The sequence below is a fragment of the Triticum dicoccoides genome, chromosome 2B, assembly GCF_002162155.2.
Source record: "Triticum dicoccoides isolate Atlit2015 ecotype Zavitan chromosome 2B, WEW_v2.0, whole genome shotgun sequence".
Lineage (NCBI taxonomy): Eukaryota > Viridiplantae > Streptophyta > Magnoliopsida > Poales > Poaceae > Triticum > Triticum dicoccoides.
The window spans coordinates 690,958,532-690,981,403 of NC_041383.1; the positions used below are offsets into that span (position 1 = coordinate 690,958,532).

The 22,872-nt window shown below is 45.7% G+C and overlaps 1 protein-coding gene across 1 annotated transcript; it reads right to left on the minus strand.

Moving 5' to 3' along the window:
• Positions 1–2,003: 2,003 nt before the first annotated feature.
• Positions 2,004–4,815, minus strand: LOC119361154. The gene is made up of 4 exons (XM_037626503.1): positions 4,476–4,815; positions 3,658–3,906; positions 3,099–3,312; positions 2,004–2,328 (listed from the first exon to the last, which is right to left on the minus strand). The coding sequence occupies exons 1-4, from the start codon at positions 4,813–4,815 to the stop codon at positions 2,229–2,231; spliced, it is 903 nt and encodes a 300-aa protein (XP_037482400.1). The 3' UTR covers positions 2,004–2,228.
• Positions 4,816–22,872: the final 18,057 nt, after the last annotated feature.

The following is a 22,872-nucleotide window of genomic DNA, read 5'->3' on the forward strand; positions in this document are numbered from 1 at the left end:
GTGTGTCGCGTGGTGGCTTGCCATCGAGCGCACAAAGTGAAGCAAGTGAAGTGCTTCAATGTTTTTTTTCTTACTGCACGTTTTTTTCTCATGTACTTTAATATGTCAAAATATATACATGTGGACGACATGTTCCCCGTGTGAGGCGCATGACTGTGTGCGCTGTAAAGGTAAGCTGCATGGTGAAGTTGCCCGCTTCGCGCGGAACCATATGTGTGTTTTGGCGACATAACACACTTTCTGAGAGTAACAAGTACACCTATATTTCCACGTGGACTTTTTATTTTATTTTCCAGAATACAAATTGCGTTTGAAAAAATATCATTGAAATCATCAACACGGGGTCTAGTTTTAAATAGCTCAATGAAAGTAATACAACCGTGAAAAAAGTTTGTAAATTGAGCGCTCGATAGACAAGATTTTTTTTTAGAAAATAGATCTCATCAAACAAAGCGACACAACATCTTCCCATCTTCTTTGTGGCATGAAAAAACACCAAACTCCGTGGTGGCGACAAGTGGTGCTCGCCAACAGGGATGTTTGGCAGTAACATTTGAAAAGTACCCCTTTATCCCCTTAACTAGTGATTTCGCTTAAACTAATATATATTAGAACTAATTTAATAATATAATAAATTAAATTAAATATTCATGTACTTCTAAAAAAGTTCATTTCTACAGGTTGTGTTCACAAAATTTCAAAAATAATTCATGTAAGTTAATTTTCTTGTGTTCTTTAAAAAATGGTCATCCATTCCAAAATATATTCATGTACTTAAAAAGATTCCAACTTAAAAATATGTCGACACCTCTTAAAAAATATTCATGTAACTTCTAAAAGTGTTAACAAATTTTAATGAAATTTTCATTAAATGTTTATTTACTTTTATAAAGTGTTAATGTGTTTAAAAATTGTTTTTTTATTTTTTAAAAAACACTTATATTTATTATAAAAAAGAAAAATGATGATAATCATCATAATAATAAATATAAAAATGGAAAATAAACATAAAAAATAGAAGGCAATGCAAATGGGTCTCGGCTATGTAGGGCATAGGTGGGCGATTTGGCGACTATATCAGGTGAATATAGGCCTTGTACTCTGCAATGTACATGGTATTTCTCTAGAAAATGTTGTTAACAAATATTATTGATGAATTTACCCTTTTCAAAATTCTGAAGTGGGGTGTACCGAAGCAAGACCTATTTCTGTTTTCTTCTGTTTCTTAAGCGTGCATCTACTTCGTTCTCACATTGGCATCCTTTTGGCGACAGAAGGCTTACCGACGCAGCACTGCTTAATTGCATTGGTTCTCCAGTGACTGTCAAACTCAAAATGCACGTCCCTGATGCCTCAGATTCTCCAACCTCTACTCAAAGTCCATAAATAAAAGCTGTTATATAATGTGGATTCCTGAGATACTAGTACTGAACATGACATGGTCCTTGCAGTTACTCTAGAGACAGAGTTATAAGCTATGCTGTTTATGCTAACGATGGACCTCTGAATCAAGTGCCACAAACTAGCTAGTCTTGCCCAATTTACATTTAGGTTCAGGTGTCCATGCTTTGTATGTCTTGTAACTCTGCAGTTTTCTAATTCTCAAGCTCCCTCCATGGACACAAGGGGGCTGCAACAATGAACAGCACCGGAGTATGGTCCCTTCCCCGGGATGAAATGTATCCGGTGGACGATGGAGTCACAATGGAAATTTCATCTATGAAACTACTACATATAGATGGATTCAGTGAAGGCAACAATGTAATGTGGTTTCAGTACTGCAACTCTGTTTTGCATTCAGATGGCATTTGGTTTCCTAACAAAATGGGTACATGCATGTTTCAACAGTGCTCATGCTACACCAGATAGAGATGTAGCAGCAGCAAATGCAGAGTTGCATATTTTGATTTGGACGACGAAAGCTTGCATTTCCAAGTAATTATCAGAAAACACTGGCCTGAGAAACCTGATTCAACCATAGTACGCACATGACAGAAATATAGGAAGCATTACTTGACTTCGTCATCCATTCAAGCTAGCAGACCACAAATAACTGATTTCATCATTCATGCAAGAGCAAATTGGACAGTACTACGAGGGAAACTGATACAGGAGCATAGGGTTCTAGATTCCAGAAGCAACATTTAACTGAAACTAAGACTCGAACCAAACTTTGAATTCCCAGTTAATCCAGCTATAGAATGCCACTTTGTTATGTTTCCAACGCTTTAGTGGGGGCGCAGCTTCTCCTTATGCCTGATGTCATTGCTGTGGCCGCACTTCTTCTTGCGGCAGTTGGCAGACCTGAGGGGCAGGCGTGCATAGCACCTGTAATGCAAAATCATGTACAAGTTAGGATATAATCTTGTGAACGACCAGTACTTATTGTGATAAGGCTAATAGAGTAGGCATCAACTAATACTTGATGAAAGTAAAGCTAGATCCTACGCTATCTATCTTTCCTAATAATCATAATACTCAACACAAACCACACATAAATATGATCTACATACGCATCCATGCATGCCCATTGAACGGCTCACAAAAGAAACATGGCATTTCACAAACTTCTATCATGCATAGACATCCAGATACAAATATCAAACATGTACACAATTGCATACTGATGAATCATGCAAGAAATAGTCCATCTACACCTCAACTAGTACTTGATGAAAAGTATGCTAGTAAGCCAGTTCCCTGGATCTAAACCGCAGAGAGATATGATGTACATATGCATCGATCCACATCAAAGATACCACAGCAGAAACATCACAATTCACATAGAACTAACATCATAACCTTATATCCAGCCTAACATCACAATTCGCAACAGCAGGATATATCGATGTGTAGTGAAAGAAATACACCATCTACACCTCAACTAGTACTTATTTGATAAAAAAGTATGCCAATAAGCTAGTTCCAGGATCCAAATTAACCACACAGAGATATGATGATCCCCCCATTTAACAGACCACAATAGAAACATCTCGATTCACAAGCTTGTATATTTCATAGTCATCCAGACATGCATTGCATGTAACAGCGGCAAATCCATGTATAGTGAAAGAAATGGTCCAAGGAATAGAACATACTTGCGGCACACAAGCCTGTGCTGCCTGTACTTGAGCGCAAGCACGCGCAGGTTAGGCTCCATCCTGCTGGGGTAGACCCCGCCCTTGCCACCGCCGACGAGGCGCAGCGCGAGGTGAAGCGTGGACTCCTTGTGGATGCTGTAGTCGGCCAGGGTGCGGCCATCGTCGAGCTGCTTCCCCGCGAAGATGAGGCGCTGCTGGTCCGGCTGGATACCTGTGATTATCGAAGGCAACACAGCGTCTGCAGTTAGTTTAGCACCACAAACTGTAAAATCGAGCAAGAAACAGAGGATCCGCTCAGATCCGGGCAGATGGCGTAGAAAAGGGGGCTAATTTGCCCTACCGCGAGGTCAATTGCAAGGCAATCCAACATTATGGTACCCCCGGATAAGCTAGCGGGGAAGCCACGATATTTTCTAACCCAAGAAAAGCTCGTCACGGAGGACTAGCTATCTGCTCTGAACCGGGGCAAGATCATCGATCGAACAAAGGAGCAACACAACCGACGCCGGCGAAGGCGACCGGAGGGTGTCATGGGCGGAAGGCGGAGGGCGCGTACCTTCCTTGTCGTGGATCTTGGCCTTGACGCTGTCGACGGCCGCGCAACTCTCGACCTCGAGCGTCATGGTCTCCCCGGTCGGCGTCTTCACGAAGATCTGCATCATCTCGCCGCGGGTTGCTCGCTCCCCCTCTGCTCTCCTCTCGCCGGGCGGTGGTGGTAGTGGTGGTGGAAGTGGAATGGCGCCGCGGACGCGGTGCTCTTTTATAGAGCGAGCGGAGCGGAGTGGAGGAGGAGACGGCGCAGCCGCTACGTTCCGCTACGTAATCTATGGGAGCCCTAGCGAGTGAGGCCCCGTTGCCGCGTAGGCCGGGGCTCGGTCGGAGGAGCAGGGCTGCGCGGCCACACTCTACAGTTGTGGCCCATTGAAGGCCGAATGTCTAAGGCCGCTTCCCAAACCAAATGATCTGCCTAAATACATATTAGTGCGCGTGCGCTCGCAGCGCTCCTCGAGCGGCCGGCGTCGCACCGTTCGATCGTGCTGGATCGTGCGGTCGCGCGTCGCAGGTGGTTTTTTGTTGGCTTTCGGGCGGTTTTCAGGCGCGCCGCATCTCCCGCACACCTGGCCCGGTTGTGCCGAGGCGGCGTCGCGCACCCCCCCTCTCCGGTGGGCCCGCCATGTCATTGACTGCAAGAGTACATCTGTTAGTGAACGTAGACAAAGTAGTGGGCGGTGGGCAGTTTTGAATTTCGTGCCACTTCCTCCGCCCCTCCATCCACCACCCGTCACCGCTCCATTCCCCTCTCCCCTCCCATTCCCATCCCCTCCCGATTTGCCGATCGTTGCGGGGTTCGCCGTCGGATCTCGCCGTCGACACCGTCGAAAGGTGCGGAGGAGGCGGAGGCGCAGCAGGGGAGAAGCACCCGCTGCTCGTCGCCGGCTGAGGTACGCTCGCTGCTCACCCGCTCGCTCCTTCTCCCCCGCGCGACGTACCGATCTCGCTGCGTGCCGTACAGATGGAGGACGCGGCCGTAATGCTCTTGCCGCGCCCCGTAGTGCTCCCGCGGCGGTCGTTGTAGGAGAGGCCTCGCCCGTTGCGCTCTGGCCGCGCCCATAGCGGGGGAAGTGGTGCTCGTGCTGCTCCCGCCGCGCTCGTAGCCGCAGAGGCCGCGACCGCAGTGCTCTCGCCGCGTCTGTAGCGTGGTAGGCCGCGTCATCTAGACTTGCTCCCGCAGCGCTCTCGACGTGTTGGGCCGCACGCCGTTGTGCTGTCGCCGCACGCCGTTGTGTTGTCGACGCGCGCCGTTGTGCATAGGTCGCGACCGCTACGCTCTCGCCCCGTCTGTAGCCGGGGAGGCCGCGCCCACTAGACTCGCCCCGCAGTGCCTGTAGTGGGGGAGGCTCAGCAGATCTAGCGTCCGTGCCCCTTTTGCACAAGCCCTTGCACAAGTGAATCGAAACCCTAGGTACCGTTGCATTTTAGTTGGTACTTTAGTTGGTAGATATTTCACCATAGCAGTTGAATCCGTTCGATTTTTTCATACCCAGTTGCACAGCGATTTGTTTGCAGTTGGCAACTGCACTATAGTAGTTGCAGAGTGAATGTTTTCATTACTCAATTGCACAACGAGTATCTTGTAGTTGGCAGTTGCACAAATAGGAGTTGCATAACGAGTTTCGTGCTTAAACTTAACATTTGTCCAGATACCCAATTGGCAGTTCCAGCTACATCAGTTGCACACGTCAGGTGCATCAGTTGCACACATCAGTTGCATCAGTTGCACACATCATCTGCCATAAACACATTTTTAGCAGTCATAGGTACAATAGTTGCACATATTCAGGTATCTATGTTCTGCAGGTTTTATACTTGGCATTGGACTAGTTTTCCAGCTGGTAGATCTAGATTCAATAGTTGGACACAACTGGGATATGTGTTCTTGAATTTTTGACTCGGCATTACCATATCTGAGTTGGCAGAACTAGGGTCAATGTTTGGCAAAACCAGGGTCCAGTTGGCACAGGATTCTTTTTGAAATGTCTTAGTGGTGGGATGCTGGTTTTTTATGCATTTGTTTAACAAGTTTTGTTAGTGCCTTTTGAGCTACAATTTTTGTGTGTGTGCAATTAGAGTGATTTTGTCCAGATCTTTTTTTTGGAAGTGACAATGGTTGAAGAGGGAGATGCCGGTGGAAGTGGGGAAGAGGTTGTTTTCTATAAGCTCAAAATCGAGCAAATATGATCGAATAGATGTGCTTGTTTTCTTTTCTCTTTTTTCCTTTTCTGTTTTTCCTTTTTGGTTTTTGTTTCTGTTGAGCCATGCAAAGGATTTCATCAAAGTATATACGACGGAACAGGAAAAGGCCTGCTCAGTGGTGTCCACATACCGACCCCGATGATGGTAATGAAGTAGGGGTAAGTTTTGAATACGCAATGAACAATTTTGAGTTTATGTAAAAGAAATTCAATTTTTTATTTTTTGTTTTCTTTGGGGTTTTTTTCATTGATTTTTTAACATGAGGCATCATTTTGGTTATTTTGTAGGTGGAGGATGCTAGTGCATCCCGTGCTGCAAAGCGAGCCAGAACAAAAGGGAAAGGCAAGTCATCTGATGGGGGTGGCCCAACCTGTGCAGAAGTTGATGAGGTACATTTTTTTGTACATTTTCTTTTTTCAGTTGCACAATATGTTGGTACTAGTTGGCACCTGTGCTGTTCAGTGTCGCATATGAAAAAGCATATACTTGGCTGTTGTGTTTAACCAGCATTTTTTTGGCTTACATTTTTTGTGGTGCAAATTTGAAAGTGTTGTATACTACCATGTCAAATCTGAAAAGCGATGTTTAGTGTTTTCTAGTCTTTCTTTTATGATAGATTTTGGAATCTCATTACCTACATTGTCATTTTTGGAAGTTGGCACCAATTGAGCACACAACTACACAAAATCATTATACATTTTTGGACAGTTTTTTTAATTTCAGAGAGTGTACATGTCAGTTGCACAATAAGGTATAATAGTTGCACAACAATCAACCTATGGTTGCACAACAACCAACTACGTGGTCAGTTGAAGACGTATGTGCGCGGCGGGAGCACAATTTGTCTGTATTCATTTCCTTTTTTTTGTCTCAGGTGGGTGAAGTTGGTGTTGAAGGGAACGAAGGAAACGTTCCTCGGCGGCGTTCACAAGCTGGAAGGATTAGGGATCACCAGGGAGATTTGTGAAGGTGAACAACGATTTGGCACCTGTTCAGAGATCTTTCTTATATGAGAAGATGTTAGGAGGTTTGGTAAACCTAGCAGACACACTACCTTCCGACTTGACGAAGTTCCTAGTCCAGTCATACGACCCAGCCAGTTCAGCTTTGGTATTCCCAGGTAGGGGAACTATTCCAGTAGGTGATGCTAGTGTGCACAGGAACTTTGGTTTACCAGACAGAGGGTCGCAGCTGAAATACATTGTTGGAAAGGATTCTATTAAGGCTTTCAATGAGATGTTCAACCACACCGGGCCACCCAAACACCCCACGGTTACCAAATTCACCAAGACAATGAAATCTATGAAGGGCACAACTGATAACAAGTTCCTCATTGGGTGGCTTGCAGTTGCTTTCAGCACCTTTTTAGCTCCTACAACTAGTCTCTCTCTGAGCCCACGTTGCTACTAGAGTCATGCTAGTTTGTTTTCAATGGTTTGTAGATTTTTGCAATAAGTATATGAGTTCAATGGCTTGTAGATTTTTGCAATAAGTATATGAGTTATTTATGAGTAATGTTGAGCCCATGGATTATACGCACTCTCACTGTTCCATCATTGCTAGCCTCTCTTGTGCCACGCAACTTTCTCCGGTACCATACACCCACCATATACCTTCCTCAAAACAGCCACCATACCTACCTATTATGGCATTTCCATAGCCATTCTGAGATATATTGCCATGCAACTTTCCACCGTTCCGTTTATTATGACACACATCATCATTGTCATATTGCTCTTTGCATGATCATGTAGTTGACATCGTATTTGTAGCAATGCCACTTCATAATTTTTCATACATGTCACTCTTGATTCATTGCATATCCCGGTACACCGCCGGAGGCATCCATATAGAGTCATATCTTGTTCTAAGTATCGAGTTGTAATCTTGAGTTGTAAGTGAAGTGTGATGATCTCCATTATTAGAGCATTGTCCCAGTGAGGAAAGGATGATGGAGACTATGATTACCCCACAAGTCGGGATGAGACTTCAGACTTTATAAAAAAAGAAAGAAAGGCCAAATAAAAAAAAAGGCCAAATAAAAAATGAGAGAAAAAGAGAGAAGGGACAATGCTACTATCATTTTTTACCACACTTGTGCTTCAAAGTAGCACCATGATCTTCATGATAGAGAGTCTCCTATGTTGTCACTTTCATATACTAGTGGGAATTTTTCATTATAGAACTTGGCTTGTATATTCCAATGATGGGCTTCTTCAGAATGCCCTAGGTCTTCGTGAGCAAGCAAGTTGGATGTACACCCACTTAGTTTCTTTTGTTGAGCTTTCATATATTTATAGCTCTAGTGCATCCGTTGCATGGCAATCCCTACTCACTCACATTGATATCTATTAATGGGCATCTCCATAGCCCGTTGATACGCCTAGTTGATGTGAGACTATCTTCTCCTTTTTTGTCTTCTCCACAACCACCATTCTATTCCACATATAGTGCTATGTCCATGGCTCACGCTCATGTATTGCGTGAAAATTGAAAAGGTTTGAGATTACTAAAGTATGAAACAATTGCTTGGCTTGTCATCGGGGTTGTGCATAATTAAATACTTTGTGTGATGAAGATAGAGCAACAGCCAGACTGTATGATTTTGTAGGGATAACTTTCTTTAGCCATGCTATTTTGAGAAGACATGATTGCTTTATTAGTATGCTTGAAGTATTACTATTTCTTATGTCAATATGAAGTTTTATTTTGAATCATTTGGATCTGAACATTCATGCCACAATAAACAAAATTACATAGAGAAATATGCTAGGTAGCATTCCACATCAAAAATTCTGTTTTTATCATTTACCTACTCGAGGACGAGCAGGAATTAAGCTTGGGGATGCTTGATACGTCTCCAACGTATCTATAATTTTTTATTGTTCCATGCTATTATATTACCTATTTTGGATGTTTATGGGCTTTACTTTACACTTTTATATCATTTTTGGGACTAACCTACTAACCGGAGGCCCAGCCCGAATTGTTGTTTTTTTGCCTATTTAAGTGTTTCGGAGGAAAGGAATATCAAACGGAGTCCAAACGAATGAAACCTCCGGGAACGGTCTTTTTGGAACAAACATGATCCAGAGGACTTGGAGTGCAAGTCAAGAAACAAGCGAGGTGGCCACAAGGGTGCCCGACGCGCCCCCTAGGGCTGGGCGCACCCCCTAGGGCTGGGCGCGCCCCCACCCTCGTGGGCCCCTCATTCGTCCACCGACGTACTCCTTCCTCCTATATATACCCATGTACCCTGAAAACATCAGGGGCGACCACGAAAAAGTATTTCCACCACGGTAACCTTCTGTATTCGCGAGATCCCATCTTGGAGCCATCGCCGGTGCTCCGCCGGAGGGGGAATCCACCACGGAGGGCCTCTACATCAACTCCAAGGCCTCTCCGATGAGTTGTGAGTAGTTTACCACAGACCTTCGGGTCCATAGTTATTAGCTAGATGGCTTCTTCTCTCTCTTTGATTCTCAATGCAAAGTTCTCCTTCCTCTTCTTGGAGATCTATTCGATGTAACTCTTTTTGCAGTGTGTTTGTCGAGATCCAATGAATTGTGGGTTTACGATCAAGTTTATCTATGAGAAATATTTGAATCTCCTCTGAATTCTTTTATGTGTGATTAATTTATCTTTGCAAGTCTCTTCGAATTATTAGTTTGGTTTGGCCTACTAGATTGATCTTTCTTGTAATGGGACAAGTGCTTAGCTTTGGGTTCAATCTTGCGGTGTCCTTTCCCAGTGACAGCAGGGGCAGCAAGGCACGTATTGTATTGTTGCCATTGAGGATAAAAAGATGGGGTTTATATCATATTGCATGAGTTTATCCCTCTACATCATGTCATCTTTCTTAAAGCGCTACTCTGTTCTTCATAAACTTAATACTCTAGATGCATGCTGGATTGTTGTCGATGTGTGGAGTAATAGTAGTAGATGCAGGCAGGAGTCGGTCTACATGTCACGGATGTGATGCCTATATACATGATCATGCCTAGATAATCTCATAATTATTCGCTTTTCTATCAATTGCTCGACAGTAATTTGTTCACCCACCGTAATAATTATGCTATCTTGAGAGAAGCCACTAGTGAAACCTATGGCCCCCAGGTCTATATCTTATCATATAAGATTTCAATCTACTTTTATTTGCATCTTTACTTTTCCAATCTATATCATAAAATACCAAAAATATATTTATCTTATCATATTATCTCTATCAGATCTCACTTTTGCAATGGCCTTGAAGGGATTGACAACCCCTTTATTGTGTTGGTTGCGAGTTCTTGTTTGTTTGTGTAGGTGTGTGGGACTTGTGAGGAGCCTCCTACTGGATTGATACCTTGGTTCTCAAAACCTGAGGGAAATACTTACGCTACTGTGTTGCATCACCCTTTCCTCTTCAAGGAAAACCAACACAAGCTCAAGACGTAGCAGCAATGATTCTGAAGAAAGTGATGATTCTGAAGAAGAAGAGGAGGATCAAGAGGGAAGGGATGATGAAGAACGCGATGATGATAGTGACAACGATGATGATGATGATGACAGCGATGATGACACTGACAACAATGAAGACAATGAAGAATCCGGTAATGATGAAGTGGAAGAGAAAGAGCAAAAAGATGGTACAGACAAGGGGAAAGGTGATGATGTCGAGAACGTTGATAGAGATGAGCAAGGAAAGCATGGGGGCAGTGATGATGACAACGAGGAAACACACGACGATAACAGGGGGGCCTTTGATGGAGGTAGTGACAGTGGGAAGGATGATGATGATCATGATGGTAAAGCTGGCGGTGTCAGCAGTCCAAAGAGGGTAAACACTTCTGGAGATGGAGGGAACAACAACTGGAGCAGCTCAATTAATGATAGTGTAACTCTACAGTTTTTCATCCAAAAGGACATGCGTCAGACGGGTGAAGATCCGAAATCAGTTGGAACCAAAGCAGCTGTGCCAGAGGAAGGTTTCTCATTGTTTGACTTGTGTAGGTCAGAGCCAGCAATCCCCAACAGATTTGACATCCATTTGCTGGAATTTCATGCAATCTTTGACTTGAAAGAGAAGGATAATTCCTTTGAAAAAATCATAAACAATGGAGTAGAAAGCACTGAGGAAGAAATGGAAGAGGCAGGAAAGGGTTTGGACTAGATTGGCTCAAAAACCATGGTTGACAAGATATTGAAGGAAGGTGTTGCATCTGAAGATGCTTCATCATCAGGTGGTAGCAAGTGGATGAAAGCATCCCCACCGCGCCCACCCACTGTCCCAAAGTGCAAGAAGCTCGTGATACTTAGCAAGAACCTGGTGTTGGGTCAACCAAAAGATAAGGTTGCTGGTATGGGAGAGAAAAATTTGAAGAACAGAAGTAAATCAAAGGGAAAAGAGGTGCCAACTCCAGAGGCCAAGAAGGCAAGCACTGTTATACAAGTGCCAACCATTGCGCATGTAGATGCCAAGCTCATCTCTACAACATGCAAACTCCCTGGTAAAAAAGCAACAAAACAGTGTCTTTTGCCAAGGACACAAAGTTTGCAGAAATGGGAATAGAGTTGCCAAGCCATGCTATTAAGAGTGGATGAAACAGTTAAGAGAAAGTTGTTAGGATGCAGTGTAGGAAGTCAGCAACCCCAACAACTGATATGGCAACTCCAGCTGAGCCAACTGTTTGTGCAAATAAGCCAACTACAGCATCAACTGCGCACAGTACACCAGCAATCAAGGAAAGCGAAACCACCACTGTGCCAACAGCAAGAGGAAGTGAGGCATCTGGAGTTGTTTCTAACCTGCCCCCATCAGTCACCACAGAACCCCAAGCTGTCAGTGTGCCAATCCCAGGGACTGCGTTGCCAACTCAAGCAGTCACTGTGCCAACCACAACAGTCAGTGTGCCAACTCCAACCCCAACCCATTCAGTCACCATGGAACCCTCAGCTGTCAGTAATGTTGTGCAGGCTCAGAAACAACATTCGCCTACTTTTCATGCTCTTGACCAACATGATACCCTTACACAAGAGCAAGTTTATGACCTTGTTTCGAGGTGTATACCGCCAAGACCGCCACCAAGCATAATTGCACGAACAAAGTCAGCAGGTGATGCACCCAAGGATGTCCAAGGAGAGAATAACAATGTGCATCCCATTCGTAGAGCATCATCAGCAAGATCATATCACGGCGATGGGTTCTGCGATGCTCCACCATTTGACTTGGGTTTGGATCTTGATGATGACCCCCCAGTTGCCACAGTGGACGAGCCTAACAAATCATAAGTGACACCACAAGAGGTAGGGTTATCTAAGAGTAGCGAGCTAGATGATTGGGATTCAAAAACTATGAGAGAGGTTTGTGCTGCAGATAAGGTGATCACTGGGAAGGCACCAATTCATATCATCATTTCGGATTCTCCAGATGAGTTTCACACCCCAGATGTGACAGGTGTTCTAGGGGGTGCAAGTGGGTCCGGCAGTACCACATCCGGCCCACCAGTGCAAAAACGCACAAGGAGGATAATCAAGCCAACTGCTGTCCAGAGGTCTCCCTACATCGACTACAATAAAACAAAGACGTTACTTTGCAATGAACAAGTGAACATGCTTTATGCGGCAGTTCTCAATTATGTAAGGAATATACCTGGAGAAAATGTCATAGAAACAAGGTAAAACTAAAGCATTTTGTGGTAAATCAGTCTATTATGTTTGCATCTTCATGTGTTTATTGATTTCTTGCACAAAAATGGTAATACAGTTGAACATCTTTTATTATCTTGTCATAGACATATGTAATAGTAGCACTACAGTAGTAATTCAATTTTTTTGCAGTTGCAAAAGTCATCTTTTGTACTTGCAGTTCCATTCAACATCACTTGCACAATAGTAGTTATACAGTTGGCACATCATGCCCTGCACACCTTAACTACAGTTACTCATTTTTTATTCACTTCTTCATGCGTTTTACGACAACCAGTTAATCCTATTTTTTGTTCTTTTTTCTTTGCCCTCGCATTGTTTTCCGAACAACCCTGAAATCATTAACTATGATGGCTTCTTTCTGAGCCTAAAGGAGTTGGCTGACTCAATGAAGCCTAGCAAATGGCTATCTAATGGTGTTGTCAAAGCTGGTCTTATCACAATCAGGGAAAACTTACCTAAGGACTCAAAGAAGGTCATCATGCCACTGAGGGTTGCTATAAGTTTAATGAGATCTGTTCTTCTTGTTCATTGCAAGTTCCTTTTGTCCCTTTCCTTTTTTACAGTGTGTTTTCCAAGACTCATTTCTTCAAATGCAGACACGCTTGCAGCAAGGGATATACAACACTGCTGAGATACATTCTAAATTTGACAAGATTAATCACCTAGACTGTCAAGATATGGTCAGTTTTTTCTAGCCACACAACTTTGTGTTTTTTGAATTTTTTGTGTTGCATAATAGCTCTTGGCTTTTCACTGGTCAGTTTTGGACAACTTTTTACCTTCTTTTTTCTTGTGCTGTCGATATGTGCAGGTGATGCTCCTTGTGCTCGAGTTCGCTGATCCCAATGATCAAGAAGGAGGTAGACACTACTTGGTGTTTAACATCAACTTAAGGGATCAATGTTTCGAGGTGCTAGATTCTTGGAGGAAGCTCGACAACCCCGATTAATGCAATGTGCTTCAACTATAGCGGGGCGGTGAGGTGTTTATGGAAGCAGCACTACCCAAAGCATAACATCAGTCACTTTCAGGTCGTCGACATTGATGTACCCAAGCAACTCGGGAAGTAAGTCATGCATTTACGCCATTTTCCTCTCTTTTCGTTTTTTATAGTTGGTTAGTGCTCCTTCCAACCCATCTAGTTGCACAAAGTAGGCATACAGTTGCACACAGATTAATGGGTAGTTGCACATTTTTTTGCACCAACCCAAACCATCAACTTGCACAAAGTATTCATACAGTTGCACACAGATCAATGGGTAGTTGCACATTTTTTGGCACCAACCAAGTCATATAGTTGCACAAAGTATCCATACAGTTGCACATAGATCAATGGGTAGTTCCACATTTTTAGGGGACAAAGTTGCATGGTCAAGAACACGGTCTTGCAAAAGCAAGGCTGTTAGTTTTCTTTTTATGATTATGGCCCCAACTCACGTCGAATAACAAATGTCTTTTTCCTTTTTTTTCTTGCACAACAATGAATTTGGTGTGTTCATGTTGTTCAATACTAGCATTTGGAATGGGAGACAATTGGCAAACTACGAACCAAAAGAGTGCCTAAGCATGAGGAGGATAATGACCTACAAGATGGTTGACTCTACTCTCAACAAAGCCCCATGGAAGGACGTTCTACGATACAATGAGTAAGTTTTGTTTTTGCTCCTTCTTTTATCTGCTACCATCGGTCTGCATGAAAGTAGCACAATGGTACTCATACAGTTGCACACCTAGCACAAGTTCAGTTGCACAATTTCATCTGGGTTTTTTCCCCCAGGTTGCACATTCTGTTTGTTTGTTTGTACTGCTGTTTGATGGTGTTTTTTCCAACCCTAAGAATGATACAACTTTATTCCTTTTCCCTTTTTCTATTTTACATGGCATAGTACTTGGAGATATTACGCTTGCACATGCAGGGAGGATACTTGCACATTGATACTAATTAACTTGCACAACCCTTTTCGGTTTGTGTAAACCATCAAACAATCAATCGGTAAAGGACAACACACATAGTAACAGTTTTTCTTTTTACTATGTTGCATGCGTAAATGTGTAAATTTGCCAACAGAGGTATAAATGGGTAAATAGGTAGCCTCACACATAGCAAAGTGATAGCATACACGACTTTTTTAACATGAAATACAAATGGGCCAGATGCTAAGTTTAAACAACATAAAGAAGAAGTTTCCAAAGTAGTTGTTTGTTGCTAGATCTTCATAGTTCCATCCATGTCCTAACAGTGCAAAGCCAGAATTTTTTTTGATGCTTCCTCCATTTTATCTACTGCTTATATGTCATCAAGTTGTCACGCCAACTTCGCAGGGCAACCAGCAGCATTGTGCTTATCTGAGTTGCAGTAGCTGCACCTGTTTTTTCCTTTTAGGGTGCAGTTCAAGAGCTGAATGATAGCGTCTACTCCTTGCCCTCCCTTTTGTAGTTGACTTTGGCGGATCCTTAGGTGTTGAAACCTCATCGTCGTTGCTCGTAGGCGACATCCACTCAATGCAGTTAGTATGTCCCTGTGTTGTCTTACCCATAGGAAGAGATGCCGAAGCATTACTCACACGTGGCGCACCATGACCCATCAGAGGATTCTATTCAGCACAGCCCATGGGAGGAGGCACTAGAGCATGAGTAGCACGACCCATGGGAGGACATGGTGGACCACGAACAGCACGTTCCACTACAAAAAAAGACACATCCGTGACATTTTGGGCCGAACGAAATTTTTTCCTGTCATACATATGACACTTATATGATGATAATTGTGACAAAACCCAGTATCATCATAGATGTGGTGGGCTCCTACTTCTATGACAAAAAATCATGACAAAAAATGGGCTTTTCGTCCTGGGCGGGCCGGAGACGCAGCTGCATGACATTCTTTGGGCCGTCCATGACTGAAAAAACCGTGATAGAAACAAGGGGGAGGAAAATTTCGGGGAGTTGCTGGTTACGGTGGGAGGTCGGGGGCCGAGCGATGCGCATTTCTCTCGTACACGTACACGCGTGTGTGCGAGGCGTTGGCTCTAACTGAACCCGAGCGAGGCGTTGGGCTCTAACTGAACCCGAGCGATTGCACTGCAGGCTACGCGTTACTGAACCCGAGCGATCGATCGATGGCTGTTAACTGAACCCGATGGAGCGATTCCTTCGCTACTGCTGCTAACTGAAGCCGATCGATTGGATGAATAGTGAGTGTTGAGGGGGGGGGGTGGATGAACAGTGAGCGGTGGCGTTGCCTCTGGATGAACAGGACCACGTGGTGTGGAGGGCTGGATGAACAGTAGATGGTGGAGGGGTGGCCGTGGAGGGGTGGTTGAACAGGACCCCGTGGTGTGGAGGGCTGGATGAACAGTAGACGATGGAGGGTTGGTTGAACAGTAGCCGGTGGAGTAGCGCACGGTGGAGGCTGGATGAACATGAGCCCGTGGAGGCTGGAGGAGGTCGACGGTGGAGATGAACAGTATCCCGTGGAGTCCCGTTTTGCGGTACGCCACACCCCTCCCGATGAACAGGACCCCCATTTTGACCGTAGCGCTCCAACACAAGTCCGTTTTGTCCGTTTTGCGGTACGCCACACCCCTCCCAATGAACAGGACCCCCGTTTCGACCGTAGCGCTCCAACACAAGTCTGTTTTGTCCGTTTTGCGGTACGCCACACCCCTCCCGATCAACAGGACCCCTGTTTCGACCGTAGGAGGTCCGTTTCCTCTGTTTTGTGGTACGCCACACCCCTCTCGATCTACAGGACCCCGTTCCGAACGTAGGAGGTCCATTTCCTCCATTGTGTGGTACGCCAGGCCTCGTTTCCATCGCCTGTTCCGTCCAAGCCCTCCCGATGAACACGACCATGCATTCCGTTCCGACCCAGCCGGTTGGCTCCCCATGAACACGACGACGACGCTGTTTCTCCGTTCCGACCCAGCCATGTGCATATGAGTGAGTAGGCGTTCGAGACCCTGCCCGTATGTATGTATGTGGCCATATTTTCTTTCTTGCACCCTCTCCGCTGTACGTACATGTACATGCTACGTGCGCGCCTCTACTACGACACATGCACGCCTCTACTATGACACGTGCGCGCCTCTACATCGACCAGTATGTACGTACACGTTCGCGACCAGAATGACAACGCTACGTACGCTTCGACCAGGTGGGTCTCGACTGTCAGACACTTCCTTGCCTGCGAAGATGTAGCTGGTGGGTCCCAGCAGTCAGGGAGGCGAATCGTTTTTTTTTTTGCCTGGATGCACTTCCTTGCGTGCGAAGATGTAGCTGGTGCGTCCCAGCAGTCAGGGGGTGAATCGTTTTTTTTGCCCGGACGCACTTCCTTGCGTGCGAAGATGTAGCTGGTGGGTCCCAGCAGTCAGGGGGCGAATCATTTTTTTTTTGCCCGGACGCACTTCCTTGCGTGCGAAGGTGCAGCTGTTGGGTCCCAGCAGTCAGGGGGAAACGTTTTTTTCGCAAAATACGGTGGCCCGTCCGGTGGGTCCCCGCTATCAGGTGGAGGAATAATGATTTTCCGCGTAATAAGGAGGCACTTCCTTGCTGCGGCCATGGACCCAGCTGTCAGCCTCTCCACATACACTCCACGTCTGATGGAAGTCGTTCCTTGACCATGTTGACCACGCCACGCTGAGATCACCAGGGTGGTGGATGACGGCGAGGCCTAGGAAGGGGACGACGGGGAGCCGGGGAAGACACGGCAGTGTAAGCCCGCGCGGAGAGGAGTATGACGGTTCACTGGTTCGGCTGCGGTGTGAGGCTGCCGTCGCCGCAGGGCCTGGACAGCGGTGGGAATAGTAGGGGCGGTGAGGCCTCCGTGGCAGCACATCTGGCCACGGGAAGCAGGAGCATGCGGCACGACCGGCGCTGCTTTGGGCGGCTGGAGCAAGAAGATGAGAGGTTGAAGAAGCACTACGGCCGTTGGATGGACATCGTATAGTCACTGGAGCTAGAATCGTTTATATTGACTATGTTGACAAAGCCCTCCGTCCCCGTCAACTTAGTAGGCCCACAAGTCAGCCTCCCACAAAGGTGGGTCCCAGCTAGCAGGGGGGCTATTCATTTTTTTGTGCGTAATAAGGAGGCACTTCCGGTCGGTCCGAACTGACAGTAGGGGGAATGTTTTTTTCGCAAAATACGGTGGCCCGTCGGGTGGGTCCCTGCAGTCAGGGGCAAATGTTTTTTTCGCGAAATACTGGTGGCCCGTCCGGTGGGTCCCTGCTGTCAAGTGGAGGAATAATTATTTTCCGTGTAATAAGGAGGCACTTCCTTGCGGCTGCCGTGGACCCAACTGTCAGCCTCTTCACGTACAGTATTCTTCCGATGGAATTCGGTCATTGACCACATTGACCACGCCGCGCCGAGAGCACCACAGCGGTGGACGACGACGAGGCCTAGGAAGGGGACAACGCGGAGCCGGGGAAGACGCGGCAGTGGATGCCCACGCGGAGAGGAGTACAAGGGTTCACTGGTTCGGCTGCGCTGCCGTCGCTGCAGAATAACAGGGGGTGTGGGTGAGTGGAGTGGAGGGATGGCCTGGCCAGCAGTGGGAGTAGTATGGAGGCGGTGAGGCCTCCGCAGCAGCATAGCCATCCACGGGAGGCAGGAGCAGGCGGCACGACCGGCGCTGCTTTCGGCGGCTGGAGCAAGAAGACCAGAGGTTGAAGAAGCACTACGACCGTTGGATGGACATCGTACAGCCAGTCGATCTAGAATCATGCATATATTGACTAAGTTGACAAAGCCCTTCGTCCCCGTCAACTTAGTAGGCCCCGTAAACTTAGTGGATATCGTATGGGGAGTATTCTTTTTTTGGGCGTAATAAGGAGGCACTTCCTTGCGTGCGAAGATATAGCTGGTGGGTCCAAGCTGTCAGCGGTGGTAACGTTTTTTCCGCGAAATACAGAGGCCCTTTTGGTGGGTCCCAGATGTCAGGTGGAGGAATCATTATTTTGCGTGTAATAAGGAGGCATTTCCTTGCGTGCGGCCGTGGACCCAGCTGTCAGCCTCTCCACGTACAGTCCACTTCAGATGCATGTCATTCATTTACCACGTTGACCACGCCACGCATAGAGCACCAGAGCGGTGGATGACAGCGAGGCCTAGGAAGGGAACGACACGGAGGCAGGGAAGACTCGGCAGTTGTTTCCCACGTGGAGTGGAGTACGACTGTACGAGGGTTTACTGGTTCGTCTGCCGTCGCCGGAGAATAACAGCAGGTGTGGGACTGTGGGTGAGTAGAGGGATGGCTAGGCCCATGATGGGAGTACGATGGGGCAGTGAGGCCTGCGCGGCAGCACAGCCGGCCGCGTGGAGGAGGGAGCAGACAGTCTTGCCAGCGCTTGTTTGAGCGGCTGCAGCAGGAAGAGCAGAGATTGAAGAAGCACGACGGCCGTTGATTGGACATCCAACAGTATACATGCCATCTGTGGGAAGCCTCAAATCTGTGGAAAATAGCATACAACCCATCTGCCATTATTTCAAATAGTTTACAGCCCATTTGCTGATTCTTACGGGTTTTTTGGAGCCCATATTCTTTTTTTTAGCATTACAGCCCATATTGTGGCCACGGTTAAAAAATTATACAAAATTTTGCATATGTCGGTGCGGTCTGAACTGTTTTTAATCCCGAAATTTCGAGTCACATTTGGACTGATTTTAAAAATAAATGTATATCAATATAAAATCCAATAAATTGTCCACGCATAAAAATCAATGCAATTTAAAATCTCGAAATGAAAAAAAGATATTTGAAACTAATTGCCGGTTTGATGTGTTTTAAAAATGTACAACCCATTTCTCATTACTGATAGGCCATTTTCTCGGCCAGCCGAATGAAGCTCTCCTCGTCTTGAAAGATTTGCAGCCCAACAGGCCTGATAAAGCGACTTACTTGACATATCACAAAAAGACTGGGCTAGCCATTTTCAGAAAAAAGAAAAAACTACTGGGATGGTCTGTGGTAAACATAAAAGAAAAGGCTGTCTAGACAGGCCAGAGTGTCCCGCACAGCCCAGTTGCCACCCTGCTTTCGTCTCAAAAACAAATTAGATAAATGCCACTCCAATTATGGCGATTCATAAAAATGCCACTACAATTTCCAAACTTTGAAAAATGTCACTATAGTTTTTGCAAACTTTGAAAAACGCCACTGCAGTTTGCAAACTTTGAAAAACGCCACTCCAGACTTCGAAAAATGCCACTAGAAATGGCATGAAATGGCATTTTTCAAAGTTTGGAAATTGCAGTGGCATTTCTCAGAGGCATTTATCAAATTAACCCAAAACAAAAATAAATGGGGGAGCTGCTGGGTCCCTGGTGTCAGCCGCTCGTTGTGCAATTCTCTCGTTTATTGACTACGTTGACAATGGCATGGGACCCAGATGTCAGAAATCCACTAGGAGCCATTTTTTTATTGGCTTGAAATAATGAGGCACTTACTTGCGTACTGCCATGATCTTGGCGGGTCCCTGCTGTCATCCTCTCCACGTACAATCATCTCCTGATTGTGTATGCGTCAACTTGCTAGGCCCACAAGTCAGCCTCTAAACCCGTGGAGGACAAATACAACCCATTTTAAAAAATAACAACCCATTCCATACGTTCAAACGGAAAGTTCAACATTCAGAGCAAAGTAACAGGTCTGATCCACATATAGAGTACTGAACTTCCATGTTGACAACCATCATAGCCAAGTTAACTATCTACTCCCACTAGACAAGTACTAACTTACTCTTAGCTAACTAGACGATGTCGGCCGCCATCTGTGGTACACGCTAAACGCCGGCACCGGCGTCCTGCGCCTCGCCTCGGATTGCCAGAGGTGCGATAGGGTGCGTTGCTCACGCGCGTTGGCCCTTTCCATGCCGGTGTGGTCCACCGAAGCTTTGGCTTCCAAGCGGGAAACCCACTTGACGAGCTGGTAGTAAAAATCGGCATCACGAACGTGTGCGTGCCCGACAGCCTCCAGGGCTATTTGCCGGGCGCCGGCCTCCACGTAGTCGGCCTAGTTGCGGGCGCTCTGCTCGCGACTCAGAGCGTCGGTGCGCTGCTGCTCCATGTCCCGCTGGCGGCACAAATCGGCGATACGCTGCTCCTCCGCCAGGCGGCTGCGCTCCAACAACTCCTGCTCCTCCGCCATGCGGTCGCGCTCCAGCAACTCCTCGATCTGCGCATTTCCATCTAAAGACAGATAGAATGCCTCCTCCCTCCGTCTGCCTTCCGGTGAAAAACCGAACACTAGTTCCGGCGGTGACCGCCTCTGGCGTCGCCTACCACGGACGGGCGGGGGCATGGCGGACGTGGCGAGCGACGTCGGCTCGGTGGGGGCTTATGAGGATATGGCGAGTTGGGTCGCGGTGGCACCGGAGAAGGCCGAGAAACAGTACTTATAGGGGGGGAGGTAGCGCGATGGTCATTGGAATTCAATGCATAATGGCTTAGCGCGCCAGCTTGCCCTGGAAAACTAGGGAAATTGAAATTATGACTGTGTCGTCCGGTCCCGTCTAGGTGGCACACCAGCATGGCGGTCAAACAAGTGCACTCGAATCATCTCCCTCCTTGTCAATAATGATTCCACGGATTTAAAAAGCCCGCAACAATTAAAGTGTCTTTTTTTGTATCAGTTAGCTGCCTTAATTACGGCCGGCTGCATGCAGGCACTCAGAATCGCTAGCAGGCAGTACGCGAAGCAGCATGCAACGAGTCGCAGCCGAGGGCATGCATGCATCCACTTAAATCATTGGAATTAATTAGGCTTAAACTTTTGCATGCCGTTAATTATTGCCATGCCTTGGTCTTGCTGCTTTGCTCACGGGACTACTAAACCCAGACGGAGGGAGTACTAGTACGTGCTTTTCTCACGGGACTAATAAACCTTGGTTGGTGAGAGGTTTGAATTAAGCCCTGCAAACCGGAAAGGAGGTACTAGTACATGCGTGATCCGCTATTTATTCGTGTAGGATCGAGTAGGTCGTTTCTTGAATTGAGCCCTGCAAACCGGAAAGGAGGTAGTATGTGCGTGATCCGCTATTTATCCATGTAGGATCACTAGTGTAGCTTGTCAGTTTCTTCAGAGGTAGGCATTTTTATCCATGTAGGATCGATAGTGTAGCTTGTCAGTTTCTTCAGAGGTAGGAATTTTTATTCAAAAAACTGCCACTTCGCATCTTGCGTCGCAAATAAAACTGCCAGGAGTGTATTTGTAGGCTAGCTAGTGATCTATCAGTAACTTGTAAACACTGAGCGAACATAAATAATTAACTGTTAATGCATCTCAATGATTGACAGATCATATACAAATATGTAGCTCCAAAAGCAAAGATCAGCCACTTCGGATCTTGCGTCGCAACTAAAACTAACTAGTACGATTCCCATACATAAGATCAACATGTTAATGCATCTAAATGATTCACAGATCATATACAAATATGTAGCTCCAAAAGCAAAGATCTAGAAAAAACATCTGTTTTTCCTACTAACATGGATGCTTCTATTGGCCAACATTCAGTACAGACTGAAAGACAAATTTGTTTGTGAAGTCTACAATTACTCTTGCAAATGTAAGTGGTTTCACCAACAGCTGGAACCATGAGAATGAACCACACATGATGGAGGAACATCCACTGCAATATGATTTGGTCTTCTCTCGATCATAGCGTGAGACTATTTTCGGGATACAAACTTTAACTTAGGCAAAATTATGCCCATTGTATAATCAGACCAAAGCAATGAAGCACCAACTGTTGGCCAGTAAATAGTACAATACTACTTTTCTGCAGTCCGTGAAGTGACTATCCAATCTTTATGTCTATTTTCATATGGCACTTCATGCAGTGACTATACTATTCTCTTGTGCAGTTCAACCAAAATTGCGGACACTTTGTTTGTTTGCCAAATAGCAATGGGCAGACATCTCTATCTGCACAAATATCAAGCAGCTAGTAACATATCAAGCAGCTAGCAAACCACTAGTATTACTATCTAATGACAGTACAAAAAGAGTAGCAAGATAGTAGCAAACCATGTACCTTCGTAATGAACAGCTCATAGTCCCATCAATTGGATATAAAGGTTTGGAAAAAAACATGCTCCTAATGTTGAACCAGTTGGACTTTTTGTGCAGCTCCACTAAAATCGAGCATCCCTGTTTGCATAGATATTTAAAGTGTGATTACTATAAAAGTGGCACTAGTTGAAGCATAGACTCACAAATATAAGCATTCCAATTTCTTAATAGGAAAAGGTAGCAAGACTGTTTCTAACAACCTGTTTGAAGGAATAAATAAAGCAACATCGGCTGATGTCAGGAAGGCAT

What these genes read in the sequence shown, in the direction of transcription:
- LOC119361154 (XM_037626503.1), bottom strand. Translation starts at nt 4,815, where the DNA reads ATGACGCGGCCTACCACGCTACAGACGCGGCGAGAGCACTGCGGTCGC. An exon ending in CTCCTCCGCACCTTTCGACG is followed by an intron (nt 3,907 to 4,475) that starts GTGTCGACGGCG and finishes AGCGGAACGTAG; the next exon opens with CGGCTGCGCCGTCTCCTCCT. An exon ending in CACAGGCTTGTGTGCCGCAA is followed by an intron (nt 2,329 to 3,098) that starts GTATGTTCTATT and finishes TTTGCATTACAG; the next exon opens with GTGCTATGCACGCCTGCCCC.